Below are 27,500 nucleotides of genomic sequence, written 5' to 3'. Positions count from 1 at the left end.
CAGAGTTTTGTTTTTCTTTATTTGTCTACATTCAGCTCAATTCAGATGTACTGCTTGAATGATGCAGACATACCAAAAAAAAAAAAAAAAAGAAACCCCACTCTTTCCCACTGGTTTTTAAAATAAAATCTTCACTTATAAAACTGAAACACTAAAGCATTAAAATACAGAAAGCTCGTTTAACTCACTTCACAAAAGCATTAACAGATGACGTATCCCTTCCGTGACTATTTAAAGACAAACTGAGTTAACACTAACACCAATCGTAAATAGACAGAGGGATACTTAACTGCAAGAACTCAAAAAACTCTACTCAGACAAAGTTGTAATGGCAACTAACAAACCATTGAAGACACGGAGTCCCAAACACGGCTAAATATGGGTCACAGGACGGGTCACAGGGGTGACCAGCTGCACCTCACGACACGGCAACGTGGACAGGGGAGGGCGGAGGGGCCTGGAGAGGCCGGTTGACATGTTAACTGTGATGCATAAAACTGAATCTTACAACGGGAGGGTTAAGTGCAGAAGGTACAAATCTTCACCCCTCGGGGGCTTTATCTGTATTGGTAGTTCATGCTGTGGTCTGCGTTTCTGCCATAGCCCCCTTGTGATGACTGGTAGGAGCTGGGAGGACCGCTGTAATTCTGGCCGGACCCTGGAGAGTTGTAGTTTGACTGTGACGAGTAGCCTCCTAATTGAGAGAGGAATGGGTCAGAAGTGAGGGGCACAAGACCCACCCCGTGGTCAGTGCTCGGGCATCAGCCAACACTCAACAGAGCTGTGTCTGTCCATGAGATACAGCAGCAGAGCAGCCCTGGAAGTGCCACTTTGTTAAGTGCCTTTCCAGGGTCAGCGGGCCTAGTTCTCACATGAGCCCTGAGAGGTGGGGCCATCAAGCAGGGCTTACAAGGAGTAGGGATCTGTCCAGTCACAGATGCGTCAGCCATAGGAGCTATGATCAGGCACTGCCTGAGCGCAAGGCTGAACTCACCACCCCCAACCAGAGTTCACACAGCAGGCTATTTGGCCCTCACTGTTCTCAGCATTTTCCCCTGCTGCTGCCAACACTTACAAGAGGGCAATTTCTGGACTTCTCTAGCAGGGGCAGGGGGCTCAGGTTTGATTGCTAGTAGGGGAGCTAAGATCCCACATGCTATGTGGCCAGAAAGTTACAAGAAGTAAAATAAATTTGGGTCTTAAGAACCCCTGTGGGCTCTGTTGGCTCTGAGTTTAAGCCTCCCCTCACCCCACTGTGCCACCTGCTTCCCCAGGCCCACCTTGTTTGCCTTGGTATGAGGAGCTGCCCCCAGAACCTCCATAGCCCCCATGTGACCCTGGGTTGTAGGACGATCCGCCTGAGCCGTAGCTGTTCCCGCCGCTTCGGCCTCCACTACCACTGTAGTCTGGAGCAGAGAAGACAGTGTGGTTAAGGGGCTGTGGCCACGATGTGGCTGGGCATGCTAGGTTTACCCTTGGCTGAGACCATAGGCCTTTGCAGAAATCCCTGTTTTAACTGTCTGAACTAGGCAACCTGTCCAACCATGAAGTGCCAGGGGTCACTGGAGTCCTGTAATGGCACCACATTCTGAAGCCCAATTCCATCCTGCCTGCTCCAAGCCTCCTCCCTTTTCCCACCTGGCACCCAGCGACCCCTGCCGGGCCCACTCACAGACAGCACAGCTTCCTTAAGGACAGCCCAAGGATGCCCCGAATCTTGTCGTGCTGTATCTCCACAGGAGGCGAAGAAGGGGGCAGTAACTGAGCATCTGCTGGGGGCTGTCTCCAGAGCCTAGCCCTGGAGGTGAGCTCATAGCAGCTGGCCTGGCCTCACAGGCTCTATCTATTCTGGTGCCCCAGCCTCTGGAACCATGGAGAAGGCAACAAGGAGGGCACAGCAAAGACCTGGACTGGGAGACTCGGTGCCAGGGTTTTCCTGACGCCTGCCCTGTAGCCAGCGTCGCTAGGCTCTCCACCATGCCTGGGGAGGTGCTCTGCCAGCCAACTCACTGAATTTGCTCTCGTAGCTGTAGTCGGATCCGCCTCCACCTCCAGGGGAGCCGTAGGAATTGGAGTACGAGGAGTAGTTGCCTTGTCCGTGATTGTAGCCTTTCTGCTTGCCCTGTGGGGGTCCGTAGTTGCTGTACTGGCTCTGGCTGTAGGACTGTTGCTGGCCTTGGTGGGGCTGGTAGCCTGAGCCATATGAGGGCTTCTGTTGGCCCCCGTGCGGCTGCTTCTTCCCGGCGTGTTTTGGGGGCACTGGGGAGTTGTAGTTGTCACCTTGGTAGTAGGAACCGTAGCCAGAAGAGCCACCACCGCCCCCGCCGCCGCCACCACCGGCATTCCCCGAATGCCCTCCGTTGCTGTAGAACTGACCTAAACAGGAAGGCAGCAGGTCAGGCGGAGGAGGGGGAAATGGGGAAGGGCAGGAGGGGGTGGTTGCAGCTGTGGGCCCTGAAGGCTGACCCACAAGCCCATGGCCCAGGCCGGGACAGAGGGACGGAGGCAGGACAGTGAGGAGTGGTGGCTCCGGTCCATCAGGCAGCCTGGCTGGGGCTGGCCCCAGCCTTCAGCTCCACTCACCCATCAGCTGACGACAACAATGGATCTTTGCCAAGCAGCGGCACGACAGCAGGCCGACAGCAGCTTTTGCAGCAGATGTCAACATTATAGTGAGATGGGCTCCAAGCGCGGGATGACATTCACGACTAGCTTGCTGCTACCCAAATGTCCCCAACAGTGACAGGAAAAGCAAAGCCCCACAGAAGCAGCCAGCTCCGACCCTGTCCTCCTCCCCTCGCCCCCCCAACTCCCCGCTGTGCTGGGAAGAGGCTCGGCAGTCCAAGCCCTGTGACCTCAGGAGATATTCTGTAATGACGCCCCTAAAGCCAGAGCCATTCATGGAAGACTAGCTGGTCTAACCAATGACCTGGGATGTCTCCCGGGTGTGACTTCCACAGCCTCATGGGGAAATCAAACACCAGAGTTCGGTTCCCAACGCCCAGGTGAGGCCTCCCACAGGGCACCCCCCTCATTCCCAGCACAGCTGCCAGGCACAGGCGGGACCCAGTGGCAGGACTAACAAGTGTGCAGCGAGGCCACCACATTCTCAGGCCCTGAAGCAGAAAATGTCACAATGGATACCCGCCTCCCCAACGTTGGTCGCTAAGTATAGACCCTGGTTTGTTAACAGTCCCCAACACTCAGATGGATCCATGGGGGATGGGCCTGATAAGGCAAGGTGATGGAAGGCGGAGGTCAGGTCATGTGGGTGGCTCTCTGACCCAGCCAGGCAATCCCCGACGTTCACGCAAGGGCAGCAGAGTCCCTGGGGCAGGCAGACCTGGGCACACTACCTCTGGATGGCTGCTGCCCCTGACACAGCCAGCCATTGTGTGTGCCCGGGATGGGGGAGGAGGAGAAGGGAATGCCCCCACACACCCAGTCCTTCCTTCCTATATTTAGCAGCAAGTCTCCAGTCTTTTGAATGAGGTGAATCTGGGAGTTCTCAAGGACCTTCCACCCACTGCAGATATATGTCTCATACCACTGTGTCTTGGGTGGTTTGGACAATAATTTGGATAGAGCTAATTTGCCACATAAGTTAATTTCCTCGAGACCCCTCCACTCAGCCCACCAGAAGGCAGAAACACCAGGGAGAAGGCTGTGTCCCCAGTGCGAGAGAAAACATGCTTTGGTTCCTGGAGGAGGGGCGGTACCCCCTTGAGACTCCCCCCTCCTCTCTGCAGCCCACCACTTCAGCTGCCCACGGCCTGCACTGAGCGCCTCCTCGCCCCTCCGCCAGCGTGGGGATGAATGAAGACGCCAAGGACTGAGGGCTTGTTACTTTAACATGTATTGATTAAAAAAAAAATAATAAAGGGGAGGGAAAGTTTTCAACGTCATTTCAGGATAACTATTTCCTGGTATAAAAAGACATTATTCTCAAACAATAACGTTCTTAAAAAAAAAATACATCATGCAATCAAAGTTTTCAAAAGTTTCACTGAATGTTTCAAACCCCTGGGAACAAACTATGGAATAACCGTTTTGACCAGTTTTTTTCCTGAATAAACGCAAAATCTTGCAAGTCAATGTGGAGGCAGGCTTTGCTGCAAGAATTGTTGATCAGAGCCAAAACCACACTCGTTCCCAAGAAGGGCTCCCGCCAGGAAACGAGGGTCTCATTCAAGAGCCAGAACGCCTTGGTGCACCTCTACATGCAGGGAGAAGCCCCAGCTCAAGCCTGCAACTTCCGGAGAGAGGGCAGTAGCTTTCCAGGCCTTTTGGAACCTGTCGTGGGAGCAGGCTGGCAGCACAGGGCCTGCTGGGGGGCTTGGCTCCTCACTGGAGAATTAGGCGCTATGTATTAGGCTCTTTCTACTTGGATATTTTTAAAGCCCCATTTAAAAGAAAAAGGAAAAAAGAAAAATCCTTAAGAATCCCATGCATTTGCAGTGATGAGTAGGACTTGCAAAATTCTACGTTCTCATTTCCTTAAAGCCTGTCTGTTTCTTGCACTAAGAGTGGAAGCACAGTTTTGATACCTTTGAGAGTTCACCTCTAGCTAAAGCAGCCACAGAATATCGCACTCCGGAACAAGAACCCACCAGAGCAGTTACAAAAGATGGAAGAGGTTAACTTAGCACAATGTACAATTCCCCAACGTTCCCAATGTTTCACATGCTTATGGAAAAAAAGGCAGATTGCTCTGGATTCGGATGTGGTGAAACTGTTACTGTCAAAGGCATCAAAGAGATTTGGGGATTTGTTAAAAGGTTAAAAATTCATACAAAACCTGCTGTAAATTAAGACAAAGGTAGATTAAAATGCATTATTATCTGTCTCTTAAATAAAGTAATGCTTTCCATAAAAAGCAAAGGTGGGCTTTTGCCTTGATGCTGACCAACGCTGGCTCTAGAATTCTGTGCAGTTCTGCACAAAAACGCATTCTCTGAAAAATTGTTTTCCACTTATTGTGAACTTCAATAGGACCAAGTTCAAAGGCAAATCACGATAAAAACTGCCATTGTCTTAAATTCTGCAGGCTAAGAGTTTCAGACAAGCTGCGGTGACAAGCCACGGTTGAGAAACCCAGTGAAGCACAGGGCACAGCACGGACACTTTGGGTTTTGGAGTTCGAGAAAATTGGAGTAAAAAGTTGATTTTGTGTGCAATACTTTTAGATGCTCTAGGAAGACCCAAAATCATGATAGCCGTAGCAGTCTGTGAAAAAGTCACCTACAAAAGGGGGAGACAGAGCAGAGAAAAAAAATTAGAATTCTTTTGAAAAAGGGCACAGAGCGCCACATTTGAAATTCATGTTTTAGATTTCTCTGCTCCTGTAACCCCCCAATGAAGGCTCCTTCTCAAGACAAGAGCTGTGCACTGTCAGGAAAAGCGTATTCACAGGTTTGGTGCTTCGCATGGCTTAAAGCAGAGAAATTTAAAATTTTGATTTTTAACGAATTTGCCAGTTAGTTATACAATGTGAGCCTTAACACTTAGAGAGTAAATTATGCTTCTGCAGCATGGGGGCGCTGGAGGACCACTTGCCCTAACACCAAGCACAGGTGCCAGCCGCCCATGAATCTCAGGGAGGCTGTTGCTGCTAATACTGCTGGGCCACCCTGCTCTAACTCAGGCCACGGGAGCTAAACTGCAGTTTCTTCCCAAGCTCAGACAAAGAGAAACACGCACTTACTGTAGCCGGCAGTCGCTGAGTTGCCTCCATACCCGTAGCTGCCATACCCGGCGCCTGAAAGGGAATGGACAGGGTCACCAGGGTGGGAGATTGTCTGCCCCACCCATGCCTCTTATGCCAGGGGTGGGGGTGGTGTTCCCACCCACTGCAGGGAGCAGGCCAGGCCCCTGGGGACAGTGCAGGACAGGGTCCTCACCAGCATTCATGTAGCCTCCATGGTTGGCACCACCGAACCCTCTCCCTCTCCCTCGACCACGGATGTTCCCTCCTCTTCCCCGTCCTCGGAGGTTGGGGGGTGGGGGTACTTCATTGTGCATGGGACCCCCCATGCCGAACCCCGGGTTATGTGGCTGGATGGGAGGAAAGACAGACAGCTTACATTCACCTCCCACTCAAATGACCAGAGAACACCCGCCAAGGAGAGAACACCCAGAGAATTCAGGGCTGGACACTCACCTTAGCAGCAAATTTTGGGCCACCTCTCACAGGCACAGGGGCTCTCTTCTTCTTGTTGGCCTCCAGGGAGAGAGGGGCATCAGGGAACAGCTTTTCTAGTGCAGCCAGGGCGGCATATGCTTTGGCCACCTTTTTGTTTGAGCCAGCACCCTGAAACTTCTGGCCGTCCACCTCGACCTGGGAAGAACAGATGTGTGTCAGGGGTGACCCAACACCGCCCTTGGGGCAGGGACCTCTCCAAAGACCCCAGGTCCCCATGGGAACCACTTCTGGGACCACTCACCTCCATGACGAAGCGTTTGTCGTGGCTGCCCCCTGTCTCTGAGATGAGTTCGTACTTGAGGCCACGCCTCTTCTCGTTAAGTTCCATAACAGGGTTCTTGCCATGCTTGGTCAGGATCGGCCCCTGCTGTTTTACGTTCTCAGGGAAAACAGAAAAGAACACCAACAAACTCAGCTAAGGTATTTCCAACAGGTGGCAGCCGCCCCTGTGTTAAGGGTCTGAGGCCCTCCGCTCCACTCACTGCTGCCCACCCCCTGGAAACCATCCGCGGGCTTGCCAGCAATGGGACCACCTCCCCCACGCCGTCTCTCTCAGGGAAACAGCCGAGCCTCGACTGCAGGCCTCCCAGGTGCAGCCCCCGGTGTTGGGTCAACGCCAGCACAGGCTTTGACAGCTCACACTTCAACTCTGCCCCCCCAGGGCCCTGGACTGGAAGGCTGTTATGCTTCTGGAGGAAGAGAACGAGGACCAGTGACTGTCCTTGTTCAGGGGACCCCAGGGCACTCCTGTGGGGCCTCACAGCACCCACCCTGTGCTCACCTCGGTGGTGGGATCAGAGGGGAAGGCAGCACTGGGCGTCGAGACGGTTTCCACCACAGGTGGAGGGGCCACCACGGCAGGCTTTGCCTCTGTCTCCTCAGCGGAGTCCTCCCCCTTGCTGGAGTCTCTGCCTTCAGCACCCGTGGGCAAGCCCATGTCCTGTAACACCTGCAGCGGGGGGAGACGCCACGTCCCCAGTGAGGAAGGGCTTGCCCAGACAAGAATTCTCCCACATCCAGCACCCTGAATCAGCAGCTCTTAGGGAGGCATCCAGCCAACTGGAGGCACTTCCCTGAAGCTCCCAAGACCACCAAATGCCCACCTACATTTGGAGGCCCTGCGCCCCTCAATGACGGCATTCTGGCCGTGTGTGCCTTGGCCACTGGTCAGGTCTCTGTTTCAGTGTTCCCATTCCCTCCCTCAGCCTCGTGCTTGAACAGGGGGAAGTGGCTCTCAATGGGTGTAAAGCTGAGGGAGGCGCTTCGCCGTTCCACCGCATTGCCGGCCACACTCACCTTCACAGCCACGTGCAGCTTGGCCGTCTTTTTGGAGGGCCCAGAGGCCTCGAAGGAGCTCCCGTCCACCTCAACTGACATGGTAAAAATGGGGGCGTGCACTGGACCGGTCTGGGAAATCAGTTTGTACTGCAGCCCTGGTTTGAGCTGGTTCAGTCTCATCAGGGCATTCATTGCTTGTGGAGGCTCTGCCTTCTCCTCTAGAGAGAACATAGTAACGCCGCTCTAGAATGCCAGTCAATTCTGACCCTGACAGGGACACTCTCCTGACTGCCCCCCCACACACACCACGTGGTGGAATGGGCAGGAGACTGGGTGGCCAAATGTGCTGAAGGCCTGCCTGCCCTGCTATCCAGACCCATACCTTGACTGTGGTCACCAGCTGAGGTGCATCCATCTTAGTTGTGTTCCATGCCCATGCTAAGTTTAATCACTCCCCTTTATGGATCACAGCCTTGTCATGGCGAAGGGGCTTGCACAGCTCAAGGAAGCTATGAGCCATGCCATGCAGGGCCACCCAAGATTGATGGGTGGAGTTCTGACAAAATGTGTTCCACTGGAGGAGACTGGCAAATCACTCCAGCATTCCTGCTGTGAGAACTCCATAACCAATTACTCTCAAAAGGACTTCCACATCACATCCGAGAAAAACAGAACAAAAGCAGGTATGTCACCACTTTGAGCTAAACCTTCATGAAGCCAGATGGCACCTAAAACAAGGACCATGCGTGAATGTTGGTACCTTTCTTCTGAATCTTCTTCTTCTTTTTGCTAGGAGACTTTTCCTCCCCATCTTCCTCCATGGGGCGTTTCATGGGCGTAATGGCGTAGGTGGTGCTCGGGGGTATTTGAACTGAAACAAGACAAGGACGGCAGCAGCTCAGACTCTAGCCTGTCCTCCGCCAGGAGCCCATGATGACATCGCCGTCTGGGCCCAGGCCCCGCGGCCTCCGTACCTGTATAGTCCACTGGGTTTTCATTCTTTGGTTTCTTGGGCATCTTAGATGGCAGAGGGTCCATACCCAGTACTTTATGGAGCTGGCCGAACGCAGCTAGTCGCAGCGCGTGCTGGAGAAGGGGAAGAGGAATCTGACTCAGCCGCCCTGCACTCCCAGCCCTCATGTGTGCGCTCACTAATGCCTCCTGGAAGGGGTGGGAGCTGAGGTGGTTGCTAATGGTCTCCCCTATAACAGCAAGGGGTCCTCCGCCAGCCAGGGGAGGGCCTGATTGCCAGGGCCCAGCCTTGCTGTGGGGGAAGGCCAGCCTGTGACCACCCCCCTCAAAAGAATACAGGAGACCCCAACCTGGGGACTGGTTGCCACACGGAGCCACGGGGTGGGCCTGCGAGGGAAGGACCCCTGGAGCAGTCCGCACAGCAAATACGTCTCCCTGCTGAACTCGGGTGTCTAAAAACGGCACTCGAGCAGGCCAAGGGGGGGCAGGTGACAACCTCGCGTGGCGCCAGGGGAAAGAAGCAGCCCAGGTTGGGGCGCCCTGTATCAGGCCCGAGCCCCTGACCTTCGGGCCCCAAGCTGAGCCTACCCTGAGAATACCCAGTAATGGAACTGGAAGCCAGCGATTACAGACTGGGTAAGGGCTCACGTGGCAATGGCGACGACTATACCTGCGCACTCTGTGTGATATCTTCCCGTTGCTGTCTGTCTAGATGCCCAATAGCATCAGTGGCTTCTTTTTCACAAGGGTCATAAATGCCAGAACCATCTGAAGGCAGGAAACAAGGAAGATATGCAGAGGATTATCTTTTAGCATCTCGGAAGCGTGGTGCTGGGCTGAGGGAACCAAGTGCGTTACCCCCCGCGCCCCATCCACACCCAGCTCTGGAAAACACGCCGGGCTCAGTGACCCACTCGGCGACCAGCCCGTGAGAGAAATAAGCCACTTGTGTCTCAGAGCAAGGAGCGCGCGTGGGAGTGGGTCACTACTGCCCCGGATCCGCCCGGAGTCACAGCTGCGGAGCCGGCACAGGGCTGGATATGATGGTGCAAGAGGGTAGTCACATGCTTCACCCCTGGGGGGACACGGGGCTGCTGCTGCCCTACCCACTCAGGGGACCCGCCGGGAAGTGGCCTCGGGGCCTTGGTCCCTGTCCTTTCCTTTCCCTGCCACCTGCAAAGCACAAGGCCCCAACCTGGCATGACGATGCCCGAAGCCAGGCACTCCAGCACCCTCCGCAGGGCCTCGCCAGCACCCATGGGTCTGTTGGCTGTGCCGATGGACTTCTCACAGAGAAGCTCGAGGGGCTGAAAGGGAAGAGGGAGAGTTAGTCACCAAGTCCAGGAGGGAGCAGGCTGACTCTGAGGCAGTGTCCCCCTGTGTGTGTGTTTATCAGAGTCAAGGCCCTCCAAGTTCCCAAGCCAGATTCACAAGCCAGAGAAAGCACACCTAGGACGGGGCTCCACCATCTTCTCCGTAAAGGGAGTGATGTTAAGTCTCTTAGGCTGTAGGGGCCAAGAACTGAAGCTGTGTACTTAGGTACTTAAAATGCAGCATTTAGAAAGATAAAAACCAGGAGGGGATGTATGTATACTTATAGCTGATTCATGTTGCTGTACAGCAGAAACTCATACAACACTGTAAAGCAATTATCCTCCAATTAAAAAATAATTTTAAAAAAAGCCATTCTTCACCATAGACTATAGAAAGAGGCAACTGGCCAAAATAGGCCTGTGGGCCTCAGTCTGCTGACCCTTGTCTCAGAGCAGCTACAAAAGCGTCTACACGGAGTGGAGCCTGTTCCAGTAAGTACACCGCTGGCTGAGCTGTGCATCCTCCTCTGGGTTCCTCTCAGCCCCACCCGGGGTGTGGCACTCAGCAGGAGCTCAACAAGCAGCTCTGATGGGATGCATCGGCCACACCCCAACGGGCCACTCCAGCCTGCTGACCAGCAACCCAGCCCTGGGGTCTGGGAAGTCTCTGCACACATGACCCAAGGTGACTACAGCTCCAAGGTGCCTTACCCATCCTCTGAGGGGACCCCAGGTGGGCACTCGGGTGCACAGGTCCCTCAGGACCCGGATGACAATGACACACGACTTCAGCCCGTTGGCTCTGGCCTGGAGGAACAAAGCACAGGCTCTTTACCCCAGGGCACCTCCCTGAACACGAGGCAAACATGAAAAACACAAGCCTCAGGGTGCTACTTTGTCAAGGGTAAACGAAGGTGAACGTTCACGACCATCAAGTGTGTGGTCGGCAGCAACTCCAACAAGTGGACAGTAATAACGTCATTACTCTTGGCACAAAGCAGCAGCTCCCCACCTACTCGGTCACAAGCCTCCTGGGGGATGTGTCAAATTTGTCTATGCGTGCTCCTTTAGCAACCGCACGCCAGCAGTTGCTAAGTTCAGCACAGCGCTCTTCAACGTTACCAAAACTTTATGGTGAAAGTTAGCCAAGTTAAAACTTAGGAATTCTCTACCGAAAGACAAATAGAAGAACAAAATGCAAACCTGGAACCACTTGGCGTGTCGGAGGGACGCCAAGGCAGCAAGGCATTTCTGCCTGTCCAGAACGTCCGGGGGGTCGTTGACTGATAGCGTTTCTATTCATGGATGGAATAAGAAGACAAGGTACAGTTTGACCAAGGGGTTTCTGTCAGGTGGAAAGGGGATGTGGCAGCTTCCTAAAGGGCAGCTGAGGCTCCCAGAATCTCAAGTCCTCTCCACCCTTGACCAGGGAAGGAGATGCTTGAGCACACTGAACTCAGCCCCGAGAGGAGATTGTAAAAATCAGAGGCCCCCTCCAAAAAAAAAAAGAAGAAAAAAAAAAACCAAAAAGAAAAACAAAAAAAACAAAAAGAAAAACAAAAACAAAGTGAGAAGGTACTCTAAAAGGAACAATCCCATGGGGGAGGGGGACAGATAGGTGGACCCTATCTTCTAATAGATGGTTACCTTGCTTCCTCTCCCCAGGATCTCCCAGTAAATGAGCTATGCTAAAAAATTCATTAGCAAAAAGAAAAAACAAAAACCAAAACCGGAAAAAAAAAATAGGTGGGGGGAGTAGAAATGCACTCCCTCTCTGCCTCCCACAGGTCATCCCCTGAGGCAACCATGGCAAAGGGGACCACCTCCGCCCGCCAGGCGGGACTGCCCCAGCCCCAGCCCTTGACAGAGTCAGTCCTGTTGGTCAAAGGTCCAGCGTCCCTGAATTGATCAACTAGAGGGCTCTGGTGGTGAACCGGTATCGGAACCGAAGGGCACTGAGGAACCTCAACAAGGGTGCGCTTGAGCCTGTGCTGCAGCAGAACCGGGGCGTTTGTCGCTCCCACCACCTGTGCGTCAGGGGTTTGGATAAGGCCAGTCACCCATCCACCCAGAGATGCGCAAGGGGCCCTGGGCGGACTCGGAATCGTGAAAGCATGAGCACTGTCCGAGGTTCCAGGATTTGGTCTGAAAATTACTCCACTGTTAGAAAACACTTTATCCAAAACTCTGCCCCAGCTCTCTGCATCTCGATCACGGCCACAGGTAACAGCAGCCAGTGGAAGAAGACAAACGAAGAGGCCCTGGTTCTACTGCAACACAAGCTGTTTGCACAAGTCCAACGTGATACTCATGCAGATACCATCTGGTTGTCTTCCGTACTTTAAAAACCCTACAGTCACCGGGGACACGCTTTTCCAAGGCCAGAGACTGGCTCAACCGAAAAAACACCTTTAACACTGATAAGAACATCCAAGGATTAGGGCGGTGCAATCCGCTCGGAAAAGTACTACTCACTTTTTGTGCAACTGTTTTTTCAACCTCCCAGAACGGAAACCCAATGGGAGATGTGAGCTCGAGTAAAGGTGGTCAAAGCTACACCGCTAGCCTTTTATCAGAGCAATCTAAAACTTCATAGCACATTTTAACAGTGAGGGGATACCACAGTGCCAACGCCCTGCTGGCCTTTCTCAGCCTCCCTACCTCCAGCTAATACTTTCTCCATTTCTTCTCTGACAACAGGGGAGGTCAGGTGGATGGTCAAGGACAATGGAGGCTCTTTTGTGTTTTTTATCACAATCGCAGCGTCATCAACAGACTGGAGTATTTCATACTTGTCATCTGTGACAGCCTACAAAAGAAAATGCAACTGTCAAACACTTGCTTCCCAAGACCATCAACAGTTCTTTTGAGCTCCTGATTACAACTACAGGCCAACTTCTTGGGTTGTGACTGACAGCAGCGCCTTCCACTAGGGGTCAGAACGCCCTCTTACTGGACAGGTCTTTGGCCATCTTCCAGGTACTCCAGGGAGGAGATGACTACTTAGCAGAGGAAGCTTTGTAATACAATGTTAAGAGTTAAGGGTCTGGGAGGAGATGGCCGTGTGAAATCCTCACTGTGTCACTTGGGAGTCACGTAACTTTCGACAGATCACTCCATCTCATCAAGGCTGTGGTTTCTGATTTGTAAAACGGACTTAGGGACACGACCGACACCCAAGGCGGCAAAGGAACTGAACCAGACACGGCACAGAAAGCACAGCACCCAGGGCGGTGTGGGCAGCCAGCCACCGCTGTTTCCACACACGGACGAGCAGCTATCACAGGGCGTGGAATGAAAACTGAGGGGTGCAACAGTTTCATATGGCAACTATGAAAGCACGTACTTGCTGCAAATGCATGCTACAAGGGTCTATAAAATGACGTTCATGCCTGTAACTTCTGCTTTCTTCTTTATACCAGTTTATATGCCCTATAAAGAAAACTTGAGTATTTATGACTTTTGTCAAAGAGAAAAAAAAAAGTTTCGGGGAGAACAAAAAAAGTTTTGGGGAGAACAAAGGCACTGTAGAGAATCCAAGCTGACTTTGCTCCACCTCAGCATTATTAGACGTGCCACAGACCACTCTTGGTGGCAGGGCGTCCTGTGCACTGGAGGACCTCGGAAAGCCTCTCCAGCCTCCACCTACAGATGCCGGCAGCACCGCACCCACTCTGCTGAGATAACTTACACTACCTCTAAACTCACTCCATGTCCCCTGGGGTGCAAAATGTGCTCCAGTCAAAAAACACTCATCTATATGATAAATATATACTTTCTTGGGACTTCCCTGGTAGTAGAGACTCCACACTTTCAATACAGGGGGCACAGGTTCAATCCCTGGTAGGGGAACTAAGATCCCGCAGGCCGTGTGGTGTGGCCAAAAGAGAAAAACAGGGGTAAAAAAACCACCTTTGCATCTCTCCATAAACACTCTACGGAAATGGTCTTTCCTTTAGAAACATCTATGTCAACTTAATTTTCTACACTTAATATACTTTTTAATAGATAAAGATGGAAACTAACTTAAAAAACTATCACTAAAACAAAAACTTCAGGGCTGCCTTCCCTTTTAACAGCTCCCCAAAGCCTTTCCACACTGCATTAGCTGCTCATTTCAATTCTGACCTCTGTCCTGAATCCCGAGGGGTCAGTCACACATGACAGGAGATTTACATGGGAAAATGAACAGTGTATCTATGGGGTGAGAATTTCTACTTTCTTCTTTTCTTATCCTGTGGCTGAATCCAGGGTAATGTCCCCAGGAGGCACTGAGGGGCAACAACACACAGACATTCTGAAGCCCAGACATCTCACCAGCCGGGGACGCGGGGTCAGTTACTGAGTTCCCCGCACCTCAGTCCCATCCACTAGAGTACTTAAGATGATCAAGCCCCACTTCAGTCATCATGATGAAATGATGTGTGCAGAGCTTGTCTGGCCTAGGGCCTGGTTCAGTGAATGCTCAAGAAATGCCAGAAGTTACTATTTATATAGTACTTCTGCAGTGAGGCAAATAAATTGGTTAAAAACAACTTTTTTGAAGTCCAGGTTTGCATTAAGGAGGAAGACTTGATAACTGAATATCCTTTGCAGCCACCCGCCCATCCATCCATTGCTGGAGTCTGGATGTGAAGGTCATGCCCAGTGCCGCCTGGTGCACAGCAGGCTCCCGGCCCGGCTGCCGGGTGTCTCTGCAGCATCCTGTCGGGCAGCTACAGAAATGTGAGAATGGCAGGGGCCAGGCTGGGTGTGGAGCATGCCTCCCGGGGCACAGCACAGTTGGTCATGTGTTCCCCTGACCACCCTGCATCCCCAGTGGAAGTGGGCACACTCACAGTGAGCTGGATGGCCAGGTTGTCAGCCACCTTGTCCAGGAGGGCAGTTGTGGGCTTCTCCTTACACAGCAGCACCAACTCCAAGTCCAAGTCCCCCTTGAGCAGTAGGCCCTTTGCCACGAGGCCAACACGCATCACTCCCCTCAGGGTTCTGGTCATGTGCTCTGTCTTCTGCTCCCTGAGAACAGCCCAACACAGGCCCAGTGAGATTCAGGCTGGCCAGAACCCAGAGGCGCCAGAAAGGCTGGCGTTTCTTAGAAAAAGGAGAGGCTCAACCCTGCACTGGCCAGTCTCCCTAGATATAAGAAAAACACCTTACAAAGCCAACCTACCCAGCCCCTTCTTTGCCCTCGTCTTCCGCAGGCACATCCACATTCTCAGACTCGGCATGGTCGCTGCTGCCTTTCTCTTGCTCATCGATCCAGTCAGACACAGCTTTGAGAGCCCGCTCTGTGTGGGACACCATGTTCTGGACTGCCTCCAGCTCCTCTTGTGTTGGGTAAACGGAAGAGTGCTTTGCCATCACATGGCGATCATCATTCACAAAAATTCTCACTGGACGCTGGAGATGTGAAAACTTAGTTAAAAACGATGTAAGGAGACCAAGCAGCTTGATGCTTAATCTGTTCAGCTGTACAGCTCACAATTACACACATGAAAGTAAGACTATATGAACACATCTGAAGATCTGAGAAGGACAACCGGACATAGCAGCCGTGCTTTCTCTCGGCCACGGGAAGAAGGGGGCACGTTACACATTTCTGTATTACTACAGCTGTTACAGTACGTACTTAGAGAGTCTACTGAAAAATGACCATAAAACCAAATGCTCTGGGGAGGCAAGACCGGTGAAGGCTACTGAGAGGTACAAATTACCAAGTATAAAATAAATTAAAAGGACAAAATGTACAGGATAGGGAATGTAGCCAATATTTTATAATAACTTTATATGGAATATAAATATGAAATGACTGTTGTACACCTGAAACTAATATACTGTAAGTCAACTATACTTCAAAAAAAAAATCAAATGCTTTGGGGCAACACCACAAACATTTTTGTACGTGAATGAAGAAACAGTATCTATGATTAAGAAAATGAATTTCTTACCATTTTTACTTCACTTTATCTGCAGTGTCTGGAAATCAAATTTTTGCTTATCTTTTCAAATTGTGACAGATTTCCTTGCTGTTATCAATACTTCAACTATCTATAAGATCAGAAAATCTTTTTTAGTTTCATGTATTTCATCGGTGGAGGAGTCTGAGCAGTCAGATAATCCCGCAGGAGGAAAGCGATGCTGCCTCAGGAAGGAGTCTGTTAACACAGCAGGACACATCTCTATTTCCAAGTAATCACTAACCCAAGGTACAAACAACTAATTATAAAACTCCCCCAAAATGAAAACAGCTGGTTTCTAGAAGCCACGTTTGACTTCAGGCCCACACTCAAAATGGTTTTTACTTTAAAAAAAATCTCCTTTCAACATTTCGCGATATGAAGTATGCCAACTTTTACAAATAAACCTATTACCAAGCCTCCCCCAAATGGTATGGGTTAAAATGTTCAGCAAAATCTTGGTGTCTGGAGAAGGCAAAGAGAAGGAAGGAAGGCGCGAGCTCTGACCCTTGAGGGTTATGAAGACGTGGAAGGAGAGCAGGAAACAGAGGGCCCCAGACAGCTGCTGTAGATTGGTGAGGCAGGACCTTCCAAAGCGCCAGGGGGACACGCCCCCACAGCACGTGGCCACCCCTGGGCTCAGCTCTGCAGTGGCTGAGACCACTGAAGAGGACAACACAAGTCTCCAAGACAAACACAGCTATAATTACAATTTTGGACTCTAAATAACATGCTGGCTACAACCTACTCAGTTCCCACTCTGTGCAAACAGTCTGGTCCACACTGAAATCTTCCAAATGAGTAAACAACCCAAAAAGCCTCATCAGCAGAGGAGGCAACAGATTGACTCCACCCATTCCATCCAACCACATAACAGCTAGCCCCTTCCATCCACATTGGTTGTTACCAGCCAGTGCAGTAGGTTCATCTCAGAAAGGCATTCACTTCAAGGATAAACACTGACAAGACTAGCCCAAATGAGAATTTCCCATAATGCTTTAGGACTAGCTAACTACCATTGAAAACTTAGGGGTTGCCAACTAAAGCCTGAAAATCTAAGGGTGGAATGAGAAGTGATATTCCTGCAGAATCAGGCAAGACGACAGATGGGGTCTAATGCTTCATGACGGGGACTGAGAGAAGGAAGAAGACCACAAGTCCCCGGGCTCAGCCCTGGCTGTGCCTGAGCCCTTGGTAAGCCACTCACTCAGTAGTCACCAAGTGGGAGCTTTTGCCACTACCTGTGTGGCCTTCAAGTTCCTTGGAGGTTCCTTCAACCCGCAACATGGAATCTACTCCTCTAGCTCTTCAAGGAGGGTGTGAAAATTAGATGAGTTGGCCTGTGGAAAGCATGGAGCACAAATCCCACAGACCCTAAAAAAAAAAAAAAAAAGCACTGACTTCTACTACAAGTACGTCGTCAGGTTGTTGTGGGGGCTAATAATAAGCACATGCAAAAGCACATCCTGGATAAGGAATGAATGACACTATGGCTGTGTTTGAAAAGAACGTCGTTACCTCAGATACACATTAAAGATAAATTTATGGCTTAAACTACACGTCTGATTTTTGCTTGTTTTAAAATACTTTAGTGAGGGATTTCCCTGGTGATCCAGAAGGTAAAACTCTGCACTCCCAATGAAGGGCGTCTGGGTTCAATCGCTGGTCAGAGAACTAGATCCCACATGCCACAACTAAGAGTTCGCATGCTGCAACTAAGACCCGGCTCAGTCAAATAAATAAAAATAAATATTAAAAAAAAAACTAGGGGTGAGGTGGGGAATGGAGAAGGGAACCCTAGGACAAACCAACACTGGAAAACGTTAATACCTTTTGAAGATGGAGATGGGTAGAATGGGGATCACTGTGCGTGTCTGAAAATTTCCATTCTAGTTCTTTTTTTAAGTGCATAGCAAACTGAAGAATTCTTGCAAAAGTGCACCCATGGCAGGTAATCTAAAATGTAAGCCAAGTCTCAGAAAATAAATTCTAAACCGACAAGAAGCAGGCTGTTGGAAATCACAGCTGACTGGTGAGAAGCCCATGGTAAACAGTCACCAGTCCTGGACAAATCTACACTGCAACTTCATCAGTCTGATAAAGAAGGATGATGTTTAAAACTGCACTTAGTCAGAAGTATTCCCTGTGCACCTCCCCTGTACAGGCCCTGAGCCAGAGGCTGGGAGGGTGATGAACACAGCAGGCAAGCCCCCAGTTCCTGTGGACCTGGCCACCCTAAAGGACAAATGCCTTCCCTCCAAATCCAACATGGCGCCAGGAGCCAACGCATCACCACTCTATACTTACCACTTCTTCATCTTAGTCTTCCTCCAACACAGACATCAGATACAGAGGCTTAAAAGTAACAGAGGGTTTAAACCAAGATCCCAGGGACCAAAGACCTTTTTATTAAGGGCTTTGTAGGACTGATACTGTCTAAAATCTTCTAAAAGGAGCTCCCAGAAGAAGTAGTTGATTCAGCACCTGATGCAGAACCATGGTAGGTGAGCCCGGGTCAAAATGCAGTATCAGAAAGCCAGGAAGAGACTTTCCTGGCAGTCCAGTGGTTAAGACTGCACTTTCAAGATCAGACGAGATTGGGCGCCTTCAGGCTGATATGGCTGGAGACAAGACTGTACTTTCAAAGCAGGGGGCGCACACAGGTTTGATCCCTGGTAGGGGAACTTAACACCCCACGTGCTGTGTCGCATGGTCAAAAAATAAGAGTTGGAAAAAAAGAAAATAAAGGGAAGGAAGTGCTCAGTGATTACTGCTGGCATGTCCAAAGGATGAAGGAGCTGACTTGGGAGGGCTCCCACTAGCTATATTTGAGGCAACTGAGTATCAAAAACAAAAAAAAGGCCCATATGAAGTTCTCCAGCACAGCAAAAAACCCAAACTAAGCGGCAATTGCCTCCGTGGGATGGTGGCAGGGACACCTGGGAAGGGTGCCAGGAGCTTTCTGGGGTGGTCACAGTTTGCATCTGGATAATACTGTGGGGGATATGCATTGACCAAAATCCACTGAATGGTATATGCAAGATCTGTGCATTTATCTCAAAAGAAAAAAACCCCCCAAAACTGTAAGTAAATACTGGACTCTAGTTAATATCTAGAGGAAAGACCACAACTTTCTGCTACCTTTAAAAGTATCATAAAAATAGATACTGTTAACTCTAGGGCTTCCCAAGTGGTGCAGTAGTAAAGCATCCACCTGCCAATGCAGAAGACACAGGGTTGATCCCTCAGTTGGGAAGATCCCCTGGAGGAGGAAACGGCAACCCACTCCAGTATTTCTGCCTAGAAATTAGATGGACAGAGGAGTCTGGCGGGCTATAGTCCATAGGGTCGCAAAGAGCTGGGCAGGACTGAGCACGTGTGCAGACACAAATTAGCTCTATTTCAATGAAAATAAAGTGGCTGAAAGATGAGAATAGAGGAGAGAAGCGTGAAATACAACTGAAGTCAATGGCAGGACTCCGGTGTATAAACAGGCAAGCGTTGACCGTAAAACAGTGTCACTTTTTCTGTAAGTTTGAATCTTCTAAGAAAATGTTACAAATATATGACTAAAATGTATCCAGCACGTGAACAGTACAGGAGTCCACAATGATACTTATTTGACACCAATGGAGACATCCACACCCCAACTCCCTCATCCGAAGGGACCAAGGTTCACCCGGAGTTGATTCGGGGGATCTCTTCGAAAAACGCTATCTGACAAATCGAGACAGTCCAGAGAGAAAACTACCCTCGGACCGCTGGAGAACAAGACAGTCACTGTGTAGAACATCAGCCCTCGAGGACATCTGGCCAACCCCGAATGCTCCTGTCCTGTACTGCGGGAGGCTTCCATCCGCTGTCTTCACCCCTCAAACTCAGAGCATGTCTGTGCCTCTGCTCCAGCAGCTGCCTCCCTTGAGGCAGGCCCAAGAACCCTTCTCTAAAGAGACTCACTGGCTGAGGCCGGCTGTGACCACCACTCTTGGACCATCTGCGATCCTTCCACCCCCAGGCCTCCTCCGCTGGGCCAGAGCTTAGTGGCAATACCTCCTGATTCAGGGGAACAAAGTGACTAGACTACCTATTCTAGACTACATTTAAAAACTGGAGGCAGGAATCCCCTGGTGGTCCAGTGGTGAGGACTCTGTTTTTACCACCGAGGGCCAGGGTTCAAGGCCTGGTCGGGGAACTAAGATCTCATAAACCACAAGGCGTGGCAAAAATATTTAAATAAATAAAAATGAAAAACTGGAGTCAATGCGTTTTTGCTGAACGGGCCTCGCTTGTCTCTGTGTGAACCCAGATCTGTCATCCAAATCAGCCTATCAGAAGCCAGCTGCTCTGGTCCTGAATACCAGAGAATCCATCTCTCCTTTTCAAAACTGTGCTGTCAAGAAGCCCACAATACCCACCCATAAGCAACACTCCACTGCCCCCTGACAATCTTAAAGACAGGCTTTGAACTGCTCTTGCCACCTCAGTCAGAATTCAAACCGGGTCCAAGATGAAGCCTGATTTTTACCAGCCCCCAGCTTCTCTGAAAAGAAACCCAAGAAAGGAATGAGCAAAGAGCGAAGAATCAGGATCTTAAACTACCTGTGTGGTTTGGGATGTTCTAACCCACAGCGATCAGGTTTCCTTCTTTTGTTCTCAAAAGCAGCCCACCCACAGCATGCAGAGTTACAGAGGTTTAACAACACGCAGTGAGAGGACCATCTTTCTGACCTCTCACTAGCTGGAATATCCCAATCATGACGCTGGCAGTTGGGAAAGAAATGTGCCCAAGTCAGCATGTGTGGATCAACAAACGTTTGTAGAACTGAATGAACAGGTGTGGTGACAACACCCTAACAGGTATGGCCCCCACCTATCTTGCAGAATAAACTGCACCCCCTCACCGCCATCCAGGGTATTTCACAAAACTAGAGCCCTGGTCACTCTGGGAATACCCCTCTTGAAAGTTAAGTTAGTTGCCGTCATGTCCTACTCTGTGATTCCATGGACTACAGCCTGTCCCGCTCCTCTGTCCATGGAATTCTCCAGGCAAGAGTACTGGAGCGGGTTGCCATTTCCTTCTCTAGATACTCCTCTTAAAGAGACCTAATTAGGTTTTGAAAGACACAGGACCCAACTCAGCTGCTGATTCCCGGACCTCTGGAGATACAATCCTACGTGGAAGTGAAATAATACGCACATGCAACTCTTCAGTGACTCTTAAAAAACTATTAGATTCACATCATCAAGGACATACGGAAAATAACTTAAACAAAGCAACCCAGCCAGAAGAGGCCAATCTAAAATCTGATTACAGATGCCACTCTGAGAATTTTTCAATTCAAGACAAACCTTAAATCCAGTGCGATGGTTCCCAGCTCTGTCTGCAACCGTGTTTTTGCTGGTCCATAGGGAGGTATAATGAAGTAGGAAATGACAACCCACTCCAAGATTCTTGCCTGGAAGATTCCATGGACACAGTAGCCTAGCAGGCAGGCTACAGTCCATGGGGTCGCAAAGAGTTGGCCATGACTGAGCACAGCAAGCAGGGAGGTATAAAGTTAGGAGTAAAGATTTTTCTCAAATATTTTCTTTCTTTGGCAGTGTAACATGGCATTCAGGATCTTAGTTCCCCAACTAGGGACTGAACCCATGCCCCTTGCAATGGAAACTGGGAGTCTTAACCACTGGACTGGCAAAGTAATCTTATAAATATTTTCCATTTACAGGAATGTCCTTTAATCTTATTTTCTTTCTAAATGTTCAGTGTTAAAACATCCCTTTTGCTTTTGAAATGATGGTGATGGCAATGGGTAACTGATTAAAAAAGGTTTTAACTGGCAGATGCAGGTTGTTTCCCAAAATGTTTCTGGAACTCTTAACTGGCCCGTAAGACCTAGGCCTCCAGGCTCAGTGACACTGTGGAACGCCCGAAGGCCTTAGAAACACAAGCCCAGGTTTGCGCCCACTTGGGTTTTCCAATCTGGCCAGTGTGGAATCTTCAACAAATCACTTTATCTTTTCAGAATTGGGTCAAAAATGAGATTGAAACACCGCCTATACCTCTCAGTCTCAAACCATAAGGATTACTGAGACATGATGAAAAAACGCCCTACCAGCTGAGTGCTTAGTCGATTTTGACTCTGCCACCCCATGGACTGTAGCGGGTATCCATCTCCTCCTCCAGGGGATCTTTCCAACCCAGTGATCTAACTCTTCTCTCCTGCATTGGCAGGTGGATTCTTTACCACTAGTGCCACCTGGGAAGCCCTATCAGCTGTAAAACTACAAATGCAAGATGCTGAAGGAGTCATTTCAGCTACTTTTGGATGAACCAATAGAAACGTTTTTTAAAATCTGCCTGTGAGAAGACATGTCACGGCAAAAAGGTTTAACAGGATTCTAAGTGGGGATTATCAAACTCTCTTTGCAACATGCCCTTCAGGCAGCAGAGTAAGTCATGTTAGAAATCTGAGAGGGAGAATAGAGACAACTTTCCCACATGTCCCCATGGGGAAAGCCTCAGATTTTTAAAAATCAGTTGCTAATTAAGGAAAAATCAAAAAATGACTGCGTCTCAAAGGATGTTAAATATTAACATGCAGATTGTGAGTTATTTTAATGGGTAGGGGTTTCTTTTTTAAAATATTTTATTTATTTGGTTGCCCCGGGGTCTTAGCTCCCTGAACAAGGATCGAATTAATGCCCCCTGCAGTGGAAGCGCAGACTCCCAACCAGTGGACCACCAAGGAAGTCCCAAGAGTTTCTTTTTTAAATGAAACTTTTCATCTTGTAGCTTCTTATGCAGCTCTAAGAACAGAACTGTCTCCCAAGTTCTCCACTCAGTTTCCCCCAATGGCAACATCTTGTCAGAGCTGGAGCACTATCACAATGGCAATCCTGATACTGACACAGGCACAGACTGCTGCGGTCACAAGGACCACTCCTGTTGACCGTGTATAGTCACACTCACCGTGCAACAGTGAACACACTGTGTATGGTCAACCGCCCCCCACCCATGCTTAACCCCTAGCAACCACTAATCCACTGAAGGTTTCTGTAATCTTGGCATTCCAAAAATGTTATATAAATGGAATTGTAGAGCTTACGACCCTAGGATGAGCTTGTCTCATGCAATGACTGACTCAAGATTCATCCAAGTTGTGTGTGTACTGACAGCTTGTTCTTTTTTATTGCCTCGTAGTATTCCATGATAAGGAACCATTCAGCCACAAAAGGACAACTGGGTGGGTTCCAATTCTTGGCTATTATAAACATTAAGTGCCACTATAAGCCATGGAGCCAGGCTGCCCATTTCCATATTAGGGAAATTTGAAGGTTTTTTAGAATTATGAATACATAGTAAGGATTGAGTGAGTGAAGTCACTCAGTCGTGTCCAACTCTTTGCAACCCCGTGGACTATAGCTATCAGGCTCCTCCATCCATGGGATTCTCCAGGCAAGAATACTGGAGTGGGTTGCCATTTCCTTCTCCAGGGGATCTTCCCAACCCAGGGATCAAACCAGGGTCTCCCGCACTGCAGGCAGATGCTTTACAGTCTGAGCCACCAGGTACTGCCATGCTGCATGGCAAAAACTCTACATGTGCCATGGAAAAGCAAGCCCAACTTGCAACATTCATCCTTTAGACATACACATACCTCATGTACACTCTGATAGGAAGAAGAAATCAGTTCAAAAGAAAGCAGCAAAAAAGCCAAGTGGCCTGGAATATTATTCCAATAAGACCTTATCCTTGAGCATGAACTACAATACTAATGGAGATAATATGAATGGCTGTTTCAAGGAAAATTACCCTGACCCTCAAACTGCCAATAGCACCATTTCTCAAGAATCATCTAAGACTATTCAAAAAAAAAAAAAAAACTGGAGCAAATTTACAGACTGTACTAAAGGGACACATATTCAACTTTGTAACTAAATGATCCTTTGTGATCATATACAGACAAGAAAATAGCCCTTGGTCAATAAACTCATTTCCCCATTAAAACTAGTAGCTACATTTTCAATTTCTTCACTACACAGACATTCAATAAGAAAAAAATTAAATTTCAACTAGACACTATTTCACAAAACATCTGAAAACAGCTGATGAAAAGTCTGACTGAATCTCCCATTGTAATTTATAACAGGATCACCTATCAAGTGATGTCTAGGAAAAATCTCACAGGGATTTAGCAGAACATAAGGTGGCAAGAACCAATTCATTTAAAAAAGTCAGCACACTCACAAGGCTCCACAACAAACACACACCCACCCTGCATTCACTATTATTTCTGTGGTGCTAGCACTACTGAGGCAGCACCAAGCTGCCCTAAGTGACAAAGAGGGAAGCTAGCTGTTTCAGCCAAAACTGTCAAATGCTGGGCACGACACTAAAGCCAGCCTTGTCCCTTCAGGACCCTGAGCCCATTTCACTAACCAACAGTGTGTAGCCTCCTGTCGAGTCACTTGTTTAGTTGCTAAGTCCTGATTCTTTGGGACCCCATGGACTGTAACCTGCCATGCTCCTCTCTTCATGGGATTCTCCAGGCAAGAATACCAGAGTGGGCTGCCATTTCCTCCTCCAGAGGATCTTTCCAACCCAGGGATCCAACCCGCGTCTCCTGCACTGCAGGCGGATTCTTTACTGCTGAGACATCAGGGAAACCCCATCAAATCACCAACTGCCTCTAATTCTAAATCCTTCCACTGGAAGCAGAAATCAAATCTTTCTTGCCCAGGTCTTTGCTAAAATAAAAAGATGCCAATATACAAAGCTTAGAAAATCTAATTCTTCAGAAAATTCAATGCAGGCAATATTCAAATAAAATTATCACCATTTTGTGGGCCACATCTGCTAATACTAGGTGGTGACACTTCACACATCTTTCAGAACTGCACATAGTTAAAAGCAACTTGATGACAAAATGTAGCACGTGGGCAAGTCCAAGGACATAAAACCCCAAGTTTCTGGGGGAAAAGAATCATTCTTCTAAGACGTAAAAGGTGAAATCTGGAGGAACTGGGGAGAAAGATGAGAAAAGTTAAGAGGGAGCTGTCTCTGCCCAAAGAAAACTTCTAAAGCCTTTCTCAAAAGCAAGAACATTTCCAACTCTCACATCCTGCTAAAGCCCAAAGACAGACAAGATGCTGCCTGTATTTACCCAAAAAGAAGAGACTTATATGACTTGGAAGGAAAGTTTTGACCAAGCTAGATAGCATATTCAAAAGCAGAGACATTACTCTGCCAACAAAGGTCTGTCTAGTCAAGGCTATGGTTTTTCCAGTGGTCATCTATGGATGTGAGAGTTGGACTGTGAAGAAGGCTGAGCGCTGAAGAATTGATGCTTTTGAACTGTGGTGTTGGAGAAGACTCTTGAGAGTCCCTTGGACTGCAAGGAGATCCAACCAGTCCATTCTGAAGGAGATCAGTCCTGGGATTTCTTTGGAAGGAATAATGCTAAAGCTGAAACTCCAGTACTTTGGCCACCTCATGCGAAGAGTTGACTCCTTGGAAAAGACTCTGATGCTGGGAGGGATTGGGGGCAGGAGGAGAAGGGGACGACAGAGGATGAGATGGCTGGATGGCATCACTGACTCGATGGATGTGAGTCTGAGAGAACTCCAGGAGTTGGTGATGGACAGGGAGGCCTGGCATGCTGCGATTCATGGGGTCGCAAAGAGTCGGACACGACTGAGCGACTGAACTGAACTGATATGACTTGTAGACAGCCTGTTCTTCATCAGTGACTCACCCCACTTGTCCCTATCTGGCGAACTTAACCAGGGGTGCATGACACCATATTTGTGACATCAAAATATTGCCAACCACTCTTGCCAATGTCATTTTTTTTTTTAATAAGAAAAAATTAAGAAAAAGAAAAAACAGTCTTAGATTTCTCATTCCCAATAATATGGGCATCTCCTCAAGTATCCTGGAAGATAAAGGAATTTTTCCCTACAGGCACTAGACAAGTCGAATCAGGAAAAGGAAACAAAAACTGCAAAGGGTTAGGTACCACTCCACTCCAGGGAGAGGGTGATTCCCAGGCTGGCCCAAGCTCCAGCAGGGTAGGGAGCCTCTGATAAATCAGTGCCCAGTGTTGGCAAGGCCACCTCTGGCAGTAATTGCCAGCCTCCAATCAACTCAGACAGCGCTAGGGTCTGCAGAGATTCTATTCACAAAAGCCAGGGACCAAGAGCTGTCCACATGGCCAAGAAACAACTCAGGACTACTGTCTGGAACAGTAGCACTTGCCTGTGCCCTGGGGCCTTTCCACCGCTATTCCAGCTGTGAATGAGCTTCAGATTCCCACAGTTCATTCACAGTCTGAGCGGCTGCTGTAGCCACATCCCACGAGACCACACACAAAGCATAGTGGCAGCCGCTGGGAGCAACCGAAGAGATTCCCAACCACAGACACTTGAGGGAAAGAGTAAGTCCTAAATTTTGAGAACCAACTTCAGGAGCACCTTGTGTTCTCCCATGGATTCCAAATACGCCACCAGACCACTCATTTTAAAGAGATCACAATCCTAAGCAATAACAAAAGATTCAGAATCCCTGGAATACCTGAGTCAATTAAAAGTTAATTGATGCTTCCTTGCTGATCAATCAAATCCCCTAGGCAGAATCCCAAGCAACTTTCAACCAGTTCTAGAAATGTTAAGAAAAGATGGCCTACTCTTTTAGACAATGACTGGGGGAGAGCATGCAGATGACTGTACACCCCGAATAATACCCCCCCAGGCGTAGTATTATGGGACAGAACCTCAAGAGCAACCCTAGGAGTCTGTCCCTCAACTACTTGAGAAAATAAGGCAGAAACGGGTTTCAAGCTCTCATGCTTCGGTCCCCATTTTGCAGATAACGGGACACTCAAATATCGCACCAGATCAGTTTTGGGAGTGAATGCAAGTCCTAAACAGTCTGGGGGAAAAAAAGCCAACATCAACGAATCGCCTGAAGAGAGAAAGCTTAAATCCTCCGCTAGAATTGGTTCCTAATCTAGGGGAGGGCTGGCTAGCCAGCGATTTGAGGACCCCCAAGCAGCTTTCCCTGCAATCCACCTAAGTATGGATGGGGTTCCAGGGAAGGGGTATGCCTCTCTGCCCCACATAAGGACAAAGGAGGAAATGTTTCCCGCCTCGGGAACCTGGGACCCTCCTGAAACTCGGGGCGGGACTGGGACAAAGAGAAGGAGAGGTAGAAGGGGGGTCGTCCTTGCATCGCGGGTCAGGATGCTCCGGGCCGGAGGGGGTGTGTGCTCCAGGCACGTGCGCGCGTGCGCCGCAACAGACAAAGCCCGGCCCGGGGGAGGCGGCGGCTGGGGGCCCGGTGCGCGCGCACCCCCCGCGAGAGGCGCCGCCGACGGCCGAGGGGCCGCGAGGGGGGGCGGATGCGCGCGCACCGGGCCCTCGCCGCCGCCGCCATTTTGTTTCCTCGGCACAATGGGGGAGAGTAACGGCCGAACGCGGGAGCGAGGCTGACAAGGGAGGAATGGGCCAGGCGCCGGGGCGAAAGGACCGGGCGGAGGCGAGGAGCGCGGGGCGTCTCAGGCCTTGTCACGGCTACTTCTTAGCGGAGCCCGCGCTGAGTGGGAGGACCGACAGAGGGGAGGAGGAGAGGCGGGAGCGGGCCCGGCCGCCGCCACATTGACGCTTACCTCGTCCGCGTCCCCTTCTCCGACCGCAGCCGCCGCCCTCCTGCCAGAGCCCACCGGGGTCTCCCCCCAAAAGCCACGCGGTGCGCACCGGGCTGCTGAGTCCAACTGCAAT

General features: G+C 49.8%; 1 protein-coding gene across 5 annotated transcripts; it reads right to left on the bottom strand.

Moving 5' to 3' along the window:
- ILF3 (interleukin enhancer binding factor 3) lies at positions 1–27,500 on the bottom strand. Of its 5 annotated transcripts, XM_024994595.2 has the most exons (21): positions 17,553–27,037; positions 16,964–17,096; positions 15,714–15,920; positions 14,936–15,165; positions 14,604–14,781; positions 12,427–12,574; positions 10,969–11,060; positions 10,477–10,572; positions 9,648–9,759; positions 9,123–9,220; positions 8,455–8,566; positions 8,241–8,351; positions 7,499–7,698; positions 6,984–7,151; positions 6,444–6,581; positions 6,161–6,337; positions 5,901–6,054; positions 5,705–5,758; positions 2,011–2,376; positions 1,281–1,406; positions 1–694 (listed from the first exon to the last, which is right to left on the bottom strand). In XM_024994595.2, the coding sequence occupies exons 3-21, from the start codon at positions 15,714–15,716 to the stop codon at positions 558–560; spliced, it is 2,700 nt and encodes an 899-aa protein (XP_024850363.1). In that variant the 5' UTR covers positions 15,717–15,920; positions 16,964–17,096; positions 17,553–27,037; the 3' UTR covers positions 1–557. The 5 variants fall into 5 exon arrangements, with proteins under 5 accessions (XP_024850363.1, XP_024850364.1, NP_001193424.1 ...); XM_024994596.2 differs by lacking the exons at positions 16,964–17,096; positions 17,553–27,037 and adding an exon at positions 27,389–27,500 and having other exon boundaries at positions 6,444–6,569; positions 15,714–15,813; NM_001206495.1 differs by lacking the exons at positions 16,964–17,096; positions 17,553–27,037 and adding an exon at positions 27,389–27,486 and having other exon boundaries at positions 15,714–15,813.

The sequence above is a fragment of the Bos taurus genome, chromosome 7, assembly GCF_002263795.3.
Source record: "Bos taurus isolate L1 Dominette 01449 registration number 42190680 breed Hereford chromosome 7, ARS-UCD2.0, whole genome shotgun sequence".
Taxonomy (NCBI): Eukaryota; Metazoa; Chordata; class Mammalia; order Artiodactyla; family Bovidae; genus Bos; species Bos taurus.
Note: the sequence above shows the minus strand (reverse complement) of the source record. Positions and strands in the feature narration are given on the sequence as shown.